This window comes from Sycon ciliatum, chromosome 10 (assembly GCF_964019385.1).
Source record: "Sycon ciliatum chromosome 10, ocSycCili1.1, whole genome shotgun sequence".
Taxonomy (NCBI): domain Eukaryota; kingdom Metazoa; phylum Porifera; class Calcarea; order Leucosolenida; family Sycettidae; genus Sycon; species Sycon ciliatum.
Window position 1 is genome coordinate 22,245,111 of NC_088652.1, and position 10,851 is coordinate 22,255,961.

The following is a 10,851-nucleotide window of genomic DNA, read 5'->3' on the forward strand; positions in this document are numbered from 1 at the left end:
GAAGCAACGGAAGAAGGAACTGGAAAGGGAGGCGAAGACTCGGAAAAAGGAGCTTGCAGAACAGGAAGAATATTACCGGAAGTCGAACAGTGCTGAACGCGCATTCCAGCATATACAAGACGGACTGCGATCTGCTATACGAAATGAAGACCTTCTTAGAATGTATCCAAGTTCGATTAAACATCTTACAGCGGCGTCACGTGATATGGACGCCAAAAGAAGTGATCTAATGCAGAGAACAGTATTCGCGTGCCAGAAGCGTTCCGATCTGGAAGACGGCTTTGGTGAAATGGGTAATGTTGTGGATAACACTGACATTGATTTGTCGAGGTGTGCCTTCGCTGACGGTAGCCATTATTTTGGATTTGTAGGGGGTGAACTAGGTTTTGGTGCAAAAGTGAGAAATGGGCGAGGTCAACTTGTGTCTGATCTCGCATTGAAAGTCTCCAGCTTTCAAATCTGGGCAACTAAACTTGGTGGTGGATTGTGTAACACGGCTCCAGAGCTAGTGCCTGTATTAGATTATAGCAAGGGCCATGTGCATGCTCTATTCCAGTATGACTGCCGAGAACCTGCAACCTATCTGCTAGAGCTGTTGCTGGATACTCCCTGTCCCTTACCAGAACTCCAAAAGAAATCAACGGCTTTTGATGTAGCCAAGTATTTTCCTTTAAAAACTTGGCTTTTTGTGTACAAATCCAAGGCCAGCTTCTTCCACTCGCCTCAAGTGTCACCCAGCCAGGGCATAGAAGTATCGTATTCAAGTATTTGGTCACCTCATCTTTCATGGGCGCCCCCCTGCATCGGACTACGCCAAGTAGAGAATGAAGTCGCTACAGCACGAGCGATGATGCCGATTCAAGACCGAGACTTTTCAGTAGCATTCATCATCTTCAAATGCCCATCCAGTAAGATTGACGTAGGATTTTCGTTGGAATGTGCAGAGACTAGCCAGGAAATGAACATTGTTCTTGCATCCTCTCCTAAATCTCACTCCTCGCCTTCTCCTATCTGTGACTTCGCGACAGGAGATATCATACACGTGCACCGCCGTCCGCACGCGCATGGTAAGTATGACATTGATCACTATTCTAGGGAGGGAGTGTTGAAGAATGAACATCACGTGACTGTACATCCAAATAAGAAGCCCATTCTAATGGTGCGAATGTTTCACAGTGGTGCAATTGTAAAGGTTTTTGAAGATAACAAGAAGCAACTGAAAGAAAGAATTCAAGCTTGGATCAGAACTGAAGAAGTTGTACGCCCTGACCAGCTGATGAAACAATAATCATAACGACAGTTAACCCCTTATAACGAAAGTTATGGTTTTCAGGGTCACAATTTGGGGTTTTCCCTTTGTGACCAAGTCAAATTCGTTTGTGTGTTGTCTTGTTACTATTAACATGAACGTTGTAGTCATACGAATATTGGTTTCTTTTCTGCCTCAAATAATAGACTAAGTCGCCCATTTCTCTTTAAGCTATGCTGCGCAAGGCCAAGTTAACGTCGACAACATAGTTCAGTGATGTGGGCTTGCCTCACCAGCACAGGCTTGCTTTGTATTCCCCACTCTCCCTGCTGTTTTGTTATTGTGTGTTCTGTTGTCTTCTCTCCTTCTGATGTGTAGGGCATGTACTTAGTAAATTATAAAAAAGGAAAAGGGTGTACAAATAATCTGCGTGGAGATCACAATTTGAATAATGCTATGAATAAAATAATCTGGGTACGAGTTAAGATACGCTGGGGAAGGCTGCTGAATGCTAGCCCATTGGGTGCTGATCTCCTACCTTCGGCCGGGTCATAATGGTTGGTTTATTGGTTTATTTTTATTCGCACACTAAACGGGAACTAGGCTCAATGATATCAAGGCGAATGGATAAGCAGAATTTAGAAAAGCAAGGACAGGAATTAGAAAATTACGAAAGAAAATGTATCTGACAGAGGAGTCAAGAGAGTACCAGGGGTGACAAGGTGGTCGATGAGAGCTAGGGGGCGGGCTAGTCTGAATAACATTTTGGTAAGCAACTTATGCCAAATATTTTCAGTCCTGCTATGGTCCGAACATCATCCGGCAGCAGGTTCCAGAGTGGAGATACTGCGACGGACGGCCGGGAAGCGCCAGAGCGAGTGGAGGATGGCTGACTGAGCAGACCGCTGGACCTCTGCTGACGGGTTCTCCTGCCAGCAGATCTGAAGAAAAATACAGACAACGTTGCATTAGAATTCCCGTGAAGGCACCTCCAGAACACTAGTAGCTTGCGCTTGCTGAGTGAGCCTATCCGGTGCAAGCCGTGCTGCACCAGCAGGGAATGCACGGTTGTGTAGGGTGAGTGGCCGTGGATAGCTCTAATAGACCTGTTCTGCAGCAGACCCAGGCGATCAAGCTGGCGACCAAGGAACGCAGGGAAGAAGGCGTTACTCCCATAGATTATGTCAGGGTTGACAACAGCCTGGACGAAGAGATGCCGTGCAGATTGGGGCAGGGAGCGAAGTGCTAGCCACAGTGCACCAATCTTACGGACCTGGCCGTCTTGTTGACAATTCGGTCGACTTGAACGTCCCACGAAAGCTTACTATCAAGTAAAACACCGATGTATGTGGCAGTCAATGCTGTTGGAACGGGTACGCCACGACACTGGACAGTTACGAGAGGGTTGCTACCCTGTCCTTACGGAAGAAAGGTCACAGCTTTGCTTTGGGTAGGGTTGAAGACAAGGCACCTCTCCTGTAGCCAAACAGTTAGGTTGGTGATTGCCGTCGTAAGCGTAGCAGAGACAGGGCCAACAGAAATCTGCGAGGAGTACAATGCTATGTCGTCCGCAAACTGGATGCTGGGTACAGGATGCCGGACGGAGGGGACGTTGCGGGTGTAAATGGAAAATAGCACAGGATCTAGCACCGATCCTTGTGGTACACCACACGTGCAGGGGGCGGCCTGACTCGTGGTTGGCCCAATGCAGACCATCTGCTCTCGTCGTGCAGTTAGGTAGCTGGCAAACCAGGTCAGGGCCGATCCGCAAACTCCTAAGTCAAACAGATCGACAATGAGCTGTGTGAGGCGGACTTTGTCGAATGCTTTGGACATGTCCAATGTGCATAGTTCGGTCACATTTCCCCTATCCTTGGCAACGAAGACACTGTCAGTATGAAGGCAGAGGGTATATTCGGTGGATTGGTGTTGACGGTAGGCAAATTGGGTAGTAGGGAGGCACTGGTTGGTTCGAAGGTGGCGGACAAGTTGGCGTTGGACGACCTTCTCAAGCAGTTTAGAGATATCGGGGAGTAAAGAAACAGGTCGCTAATTTGTGGGGAGGGGTCGCGGGATTTACACAGAGGCACAACTGAAGCCACTTTGAACGCTGAGAGCACTACACCAGTCCGGAGCGAAGCACAGAATAAAACGGCAAGTGAATAGGCCAAAACATCAGCATATTCCTTCAAAATGGATCCTGGAATTCCGTCACTGCCACTCAAATTTAATGTTGTTTTCGAAGTAATGGAGCGGAGTATAAGAAAAAGAAAGAAGAGTATTGAGATCAATAAGAACTCAGATGCTGAGCCAGGGAAAATATAATAATTATGTTGTAACATGGAAATTGTTATTGTCAATCGACATAATATTCAGCTGATTTGCAGAGAAACCTTTGTAAAGTGCTTAGTGTTGCCAGATTTTCTATATGCGTAAAACAAATTCTGCTGGCCATTCCCCTAACCCAGTTAGGTAGGCTTGAACGAATGCTAAAGCGAGCTTTGCGTTCAGTGTACGATACTGGTTTTTGTAGTCCATCAAGTCCGTTATTTACGAGACTTGGTCTAGATCAATGGCATCCATGTATTGCAAGAAATCACTGTATTTGATGTAGCGCTGTTTGGAAGACCGCTATAGTGTCAATTAAGTCAAATGTTCGAGCGCTTTTAAATAATGGTCTTGCAACGCACAGCCTTGCATCACGCACTCTTAAGCTGCCCATGCTCAGAACTGCCTTTGCCCGTCATGGCGCTTCCTTCCAATGTGCTAAGCTGTAGAATGACTCACACCCTCTAGATCGCTGTGTAGATACCTCCGCCCGTTTTAAGAAATTGTTACCCCAATGCCTTACTTTTCACACTAGTGCTTATGATTTTCAGCTATGCAAAATTTGTGCAAAAGGTGGGCGCCCATCTTCTGTTGACTCAACCATTCGTTCCCTCGGTGACATGATCACCTTTCCAACAGTCTATTACATTGATTATTCTCATCTTTTTACATCTTTCCCTCGAGTGGGTCTATTGTTATTAGGCATTTGTCTGTTATAGTCCCCACTATAAAATCCAATCCAATCCAATACAATACAAAGTACGTGTACTTCAACTTGACAAGTCATGACTCATGTCTTACAGCAAACTGTCTCAACAATGCAACACAATATTGTGGAAAGGTCACAACACTAAGAGAAAGGATCAAAAGGAAAGCTTTACAATAATAATAATATTAACTGGTTTGAGGGAAAAAGACAAACGGGAAAAGTCTGAAGAAACAATTGACTGTCACCACCAGGACTCGAACCAGGGACCCTCGCTTGTAGCCAGCGATGCTCTAACCACTGAGCTATGGTGTAGTCGACACTTGGCAAAACGTATTCTCCCGTCTCGCTGAACACTGGCTGCCAAGCATTCCATGCAGATCTTGTGAAGACACGTGAGGAGTTTGCCTGGTTTATCGACTCCATCTCTGCAGATTACACACGGTGGCCGCATCATACAGTCGCACAAAATAAACTGACCAGGGATTATACGTCGCTCGGAACAACATGGCTTAGAGGATGTGAGGATTTCCTTTTAACTGAGAGTAATATGACCAGAGTGTGTGAGCTGAGAGATACCACCGTCATACATACGTCCAGCGCCATGTTGGTGCACCACTTACGACTTTTAAAACGGTATAAGGAAGATGTGCAAAATATCACCTTTGGAATAGGATAACAATTGTAGGAATCGGTGGCGAGTTGGTGAAAACTCTAGCAGTTAATCCATTCCCGGGTTCTATTGGAACGACGACTGGGGTTAAAGATCACACGTGAGAGCAAGTGGTTTTCGTCATGTCTGCCTACATCTTTGCGGCTCAGCAACAATGCACTAGCCAATTCGTGGGAACCAGTGACAGAATGATTAGGATAATGCAATCATCACCTACAACAGTTGTTATCTCGCAACAGAATTCGATCCTCTGGCACTATCTTAGACATTACGAAGTATACACAGAACTTAGAATTAGTGATAGTGACTTGTGCAATAATTATTATAAGAAGAATGTTGTCAAGTCAACTCTGTGGGAAGTGTATGAGCTCCAGTGTTACGAGTAACTTGAATTGAGAAATAGAGAGAATCAGAGTTGCAACTGAACTCTACTGAAAGAATATCTATTCAGAACCTGCTGGCTTTGTTCGTGAATTTATTTATTTCTCCCCTACCATCCCCCCCCCCCCCACACACACACAAAGCATACTGGCTTCAAAATTGGTGAAATGTTGGAAGATTTGGAAGGGTTTCGGCGATTCTCAAAGGAATCCTCCGAAATTGGCGAAAGCTTAGCGATTTTTCGATAAATCTCGTTTTTGGCGAATTTTTCGGCTTGCGGGTATATGGATTTTACTAGTAACGATCTTTCTGATGGCTAGTGATTGTTTGAGAGGAGGTTAAAGAACACGAGTCACATGACTTCAACGCACTAGTACTACTTCCTCCGTATACAAAAACTTCGTGACTTTTTTTGAACGGTGTTTTTGAGCAAGAACCTGCTCGACGAACGGCGCCAACGGCTGTCATCGACAACCCACGTCCATGTCGAGGTTAGTTTGGTTGATCCCGAACAGATTCTCCACGGACGCCATGCGTGTGAGGACGTTGCCGACAGAAACTCAAGAGTCAAATGAAAATAACTAACACTTACTTGCTCGAAACTGACACAGTGACGAAGTGTAGCTCGTGGTTAGAACACGGAGTCACGCAGCACTCGCTGCCCTGAAACTGGCCACGCTCGTACTGTCGGTGCGCGGCCCCATAGATCTACGCAGCGTGAGAACATAGATTTGTTTCGCTCGCACGGCAAGATGAAACATTTCAGTCGTCGTGCAACCAGCGCAGACTCAGGATTAGAATGTCGATGGCCTGGCGTTCTTCGCCTCTCTCCAGTCAGACGTCTCCTTTGTCGCCAAGGGGAATCGCAGGGACCTCCTCGAAGCCTTTGTAGAATGCTTGGGAGGATTATCCTGGCGAGAAAATACGAAGCGGTTGGATGTGCTTGTACGACTCGTTTCACGGCAGAATGGAGGTCGCGGGTTGGAACAACTGAATATAGTCGACACAGATTCGTACACAGCTCTAGAGATGAAGAGGACGTAGCCAAAAGTCCAGAGTCGGATCATCACTGCAGGTGACAAGAATCTGAACGAAATGCGAGCGGAAGCAGCGACTGTTGGCGATGCGGAGTCAGCGTCGTCAGGTGACAATGACATGAGCGACGAAGACTCTGAAAAAACTCCATTTCATTCGTCTGAGTTGCTTTTGTCTTTGTATATAGCTTGTAAACAGGTTAGACAATGCCACGAGTGTTATTCGAAGTCAAACGGAACCATTTCAGAGCTGTGCGCAGCTTTCAAAAAAAAGTCACGAAGTTTTTGTATACGGAGGAAGTACAAGTACTGAAATAGAGAGCTCGAGCGGTAGGCATAATTATGGTGTCAAGATACGTGACGTCACCACATCCCCCTACGCTCTTGGATCCCCATCACCACACACACTTCGCATTACTAGCAGGATGCAGTCATGATGGATCTGTTTTCTGAGAGGGTGAAGTGCAGCGCGAGCTGGCATAGACTGCATAACGCACTCAAACTCACCTAGATCTACGTGACTCAGCCACTAGACATGAGTAACCATACCGTGCACGTACGTGGGAGCTCAGCAGTCAGCACAGTCCACGCTTACATGTCATGTAAGAATAATAATAATAACGGGGTCGCACCCTGTAATAATAACGGGGCTGTTAATTTTATAGTGTGACGTCAATGGGTCCTCGGATAACCGTGGCAACGCAGAGCACAATGGACAAACAACAATGGCGAGGCCCAGCGGGATACGGTGATCTTGCTCCTTTCTATGACTATGGCTTGCACGTACATGTACACGAGTCACAAGACTTCAACGCACTAGTACTACAACTTTAAAAGTACAAGTACTGAAATAGAGAGCTCGAGCTGTAGGCATATGGTGTCAAGATACGTGACGTAACCACATCCCCCTACGCCCTTGGATCCCCATCACCACACACACTTCGCATTAATACTAGCATGATGCAGTCATGATGGATCTGTTTTCTGAGAGGGTGAAGTGCAGCGCGAGCTGGCATAGACTGCATAACGCACTCAAAACTCACCTAGATCTACGTGACTCAGCCACTAGACATGAGTGACCATACTGTGCACGTACGTGGGAGGCTCTCAGCAGTCAGCACAGTCCACGCTTACTTGTCATGTAAGAATAATGATAATAACGGGGTCGCACCCTGTAATAATAACGGGGCTGTTAATTTTATAGTGTGACGTCAATGGGTCAATGGGTCCTCGGATACGCGTGGCAACGCAGAGCACAATAGACAAACAACAATGGCGAGGCCCAGCGGGATACGGTGATCTTGCTCCTAGACTATGGCTTGCACGTACATGTACGCTCAGATTCTAAGCGTCGTGGATCATGAAGCCCTTTCACGTGCTTCACCCACGCCAACAACCTGGTATAAAGGTGAGCGCGGGAACTAGCATTCTCTCAGTTACGTTACACAAGTCAGTAGTGAAGAAGAAATCGGTTCCGTTTGGTGTTGATTCAATACTTTGTGTTTTATAACTCCTTGTTTCTGAACGCAGACCTCTAGAACCAGGTGACAGAGTGCTATATTGTCGGTTCAAGGTGAAAGAAGAATTTTGCTTTCTGGATTCTCGCCTCCAGTTCTGGTGGATTGTGGTGCTTTCCAGGCAATCTGCATTTATTGACATTGTTGAAAATGCCTCAACACAGTCGTCGAAAACCGTTCAGTGGCAAGCAGAAGAGAGCCCAGCTCCAGCGAAAGCGAGATGTGCAGCGATTCCGAGAGGACGACAAGGAGCCTGCCAAAGAGAAGCTGGAGATACGCTCAGACTCGCCATCTAACTCAGATAAAGATGAAGAAACACTGGTCACGTCTGAAAGTGCCAAGATTGCAGATAAATTTGAGCCCAAGTTCGAAGTAGGCGATGCCGTGGCTGAGACAAGGCGTCAAGACAGATACAAACTGATGTTTGCCCAAGAAAGTGCCAGCGAAATTGAGGAGCGCAAGCGGGAGTCGCGTCAGCCATTGCAAACCCTGGCAGAAAAAGACTTGGAAGTGTCCTATGAAGATATCTATGGAAGTATGGAGCACATCGACATGCCTGTTCGTCCCACCTGGCAATACAGCCTGAGCAAGCAGCAGCTGGAAGCTAAGGAGCAGCGCTACTTCAATGAGTACATTGACCGGCTCATGGCTGATACACACGGCCATCCTCTAAGCTACTTTGAGCGGAACCTGGAGACTTGGCGGCAGCTGTGGCGTGTGCTGGAGATGTCGAATGTAATAGTGGTTATCGCCGATGCACGCCATCCCATCCTGCACTTCCCACCATCCCTGTACCGCCACGTCGTACATGAACTGAACAAAACGCTCGTGCTAGTGCTGAACAAGATAGACTTGGTGCCGGCGAGTGTGGTACTGGCGTGGCGCGAGTACTTCTATGGACTGTTCCCGCAACTTCACGTCGTCCTCTATACGGCACGCCCAGGGAACCAGAGCAGCAGCCAGCGCTCCGACGCCAAGGGTCTGATGTCGCACGCCCGGTGCGGCGCTAAGCGGCGCATGATATGCGTACAAGGTGCCCGTCAGCTGATCCGCGCCCTGGCCAATGTGGTGGCCGATCACAGTATGCTGTCCGGTTGGACGGATAAACTCTCAAAGTTTGAAGTGTGCGACGATGCTGGAATAACAGCAGCATCAGTGCACGAAGAGATAGTACGCCATAGCCGGCGTCGTAAGCATACCGCATACTCCAGCAACGGTACCAACGATGGCAATGAAGCTACGGCAGCGGCAACAGCATCCTCACCGCCGGCCTTCATTACAATAGGTCTGGTCGGCCATCCCAACGTGGGTAAGTCCTCCATTCTCAATAGCCTGATTGGCAAGAAAGTTGTAAGTGCGTCGCGCACACCCGGCCACACGAAGCACTTTCAGACGCACTTCCTCACACCGCACATCCGCCTGTGCGACTCACCTGGCCTAGTCTTTCCGTCACGTGTTGAAAAACAGCTACAGATCCTGTCCGGAATGTACCCTATTTCCCAAGTGCGTGAGCCATATACATCCGTCGGCTATCTGGCGGCGCGCCTGGGATGTAATTTGCTGTACCGACTGGGACTGGCCAAGAAAACAAGTGAAACATGCCCGACTGTTCCTCCACAATCCGATGCATGCGTCGACAGTTCAACAAACCCGCTGTGCAACGGCCACGCTAGTTCAAGCTCACTTCGTTGTGACGGCCACACCTGGTCCGCGTGGGACGTCTGCGAGAAGTGGGCGGAGGAAAGGGGTTTCCATACCGCAAAGGGCGCCCGTCCCGATACCTACCGTGCCGCGAATCATATTCTGCGCCTGGCGACAGACGGCAGAATAGCACTGTTCGTACGACCGCCGAAATACACTGAAGACTTAGCGAAATGGATGTGCCATCCCGAACTAAAGAGCGTTGTTGCAGTCCAACTGGAGGGCTTGGACCATGATGAGTTGAGCCTTAACCTGTTGGCACAGCTTAGTGCTAGCAGCAACTCCAGTGCTGCCGCATCAGATGATAGTTCCTGTCGTGGGGTACCGTCACGTGCGGCCGCAGCCTCTCCGGCCATCCGCAATCCGTTTGCCGGATTGGCCGTGGCGGATAGTGAATAACGTGAGAAGTGACACGGACTATGTTTGTTTGAGGTGCTGTCGCACCGAGCTACATCTCACTATGTTACATTTCACACTGTGGCTGAATCACCCAAATGTCTTATCTTATCTGCCCCCCCCCCCTCACACACACACACACACTCTCTCTCTCTCTCTTACCAAGTTAGTTAATCACTATTGCGTTTGTGTGACTCTGACTCCGAGACTTGTGGTCGGATGAGCCTATCACACCACACACGCACCCCATCCGCAATAGTGCCCACTGTTCCCCCCCCCCCCCGTAGACCCTTGGCTTCTGTCGATGCCAAAGTTGAGAGCGAGACAACATCACCGGTGTTCTTGATTGCGATGTGCACTGCTTTAACGTTGTCAATCAATCATCAGTTTCAGTTTTTTTAACGTGTTACTTTTCGTTGGCTGAGGGTAGCAAATGAAACGAAAAATGTATTTTCACCATAGTTACGGCACCAGGATTGTGTCAGCTGGTTTTTTTGTCAGTGTTCTCAAACTTTTCTCTTCATCGTGGTCTTTCTCTTTTCGTTGTAGTTTCCCACCCGCCCTCCCCTTTATTCTCACTTCGGGATAGGTCCTGCAGGCTACATTTTGTTCATTTATCTTATGGGGTTATTCTAACCGGTTTTTCCTCAGGGTTGTGCCTCCGCCGGGGTCCTGAGGTTTTTTCCGCCAGCTTCGGGCTGGTTAATTATCCGGCGGCCCCATTCACCACAGTGGTTCACTTCTTGCATCATGTTGGTCTGGTACATACGTGTACATGTATATGCGTGAGGTGGCATGCCCTTCTTCATGCTCATCTATACACTACGCTAAGCTCTTCCATCTTCCACCGTGAGTGAACAAAGACC

At 48.0% G+C, this 10,851-nt stretch overlaps 1 protein-coding gene across 1 annotated transcript; it reads left to right on the forward strand.

Moving 5' to 3' along the window:
• Nucleotides 1–7,819: 7,819 nt before the first annotated feature.
• Nucleotides 7,820–10,263, forward strand: LOC135825620 (guanine nucleotide-binding protein-like 1). The gene has a single exon (XM_065338226.1). It carries the CDS (start codon nucleotides 8,039–8,041, stop codon nucleotides 9,986–9,988), a length of 1,950 nt encoding a protein of 649 aa, XP_065194298.1. The 5' UTR covers nucleotides 7,820–8,038; the 3' UTR covers nucleotides 9,989–10,263.
• Nucleotides 10,264–10,851: the final 588 nt, after the last annotated feature.

Bases quoted from the DNA above. Each gene is read 5' to 3' on its own strand.
- LOC135825620 (XM_065338226.1), top strand. From the start codon at position 8,039: ATGCCTCAACACAGTCGTCGAAAACCGTTCAGTGGCAAGCAGAAGAGA.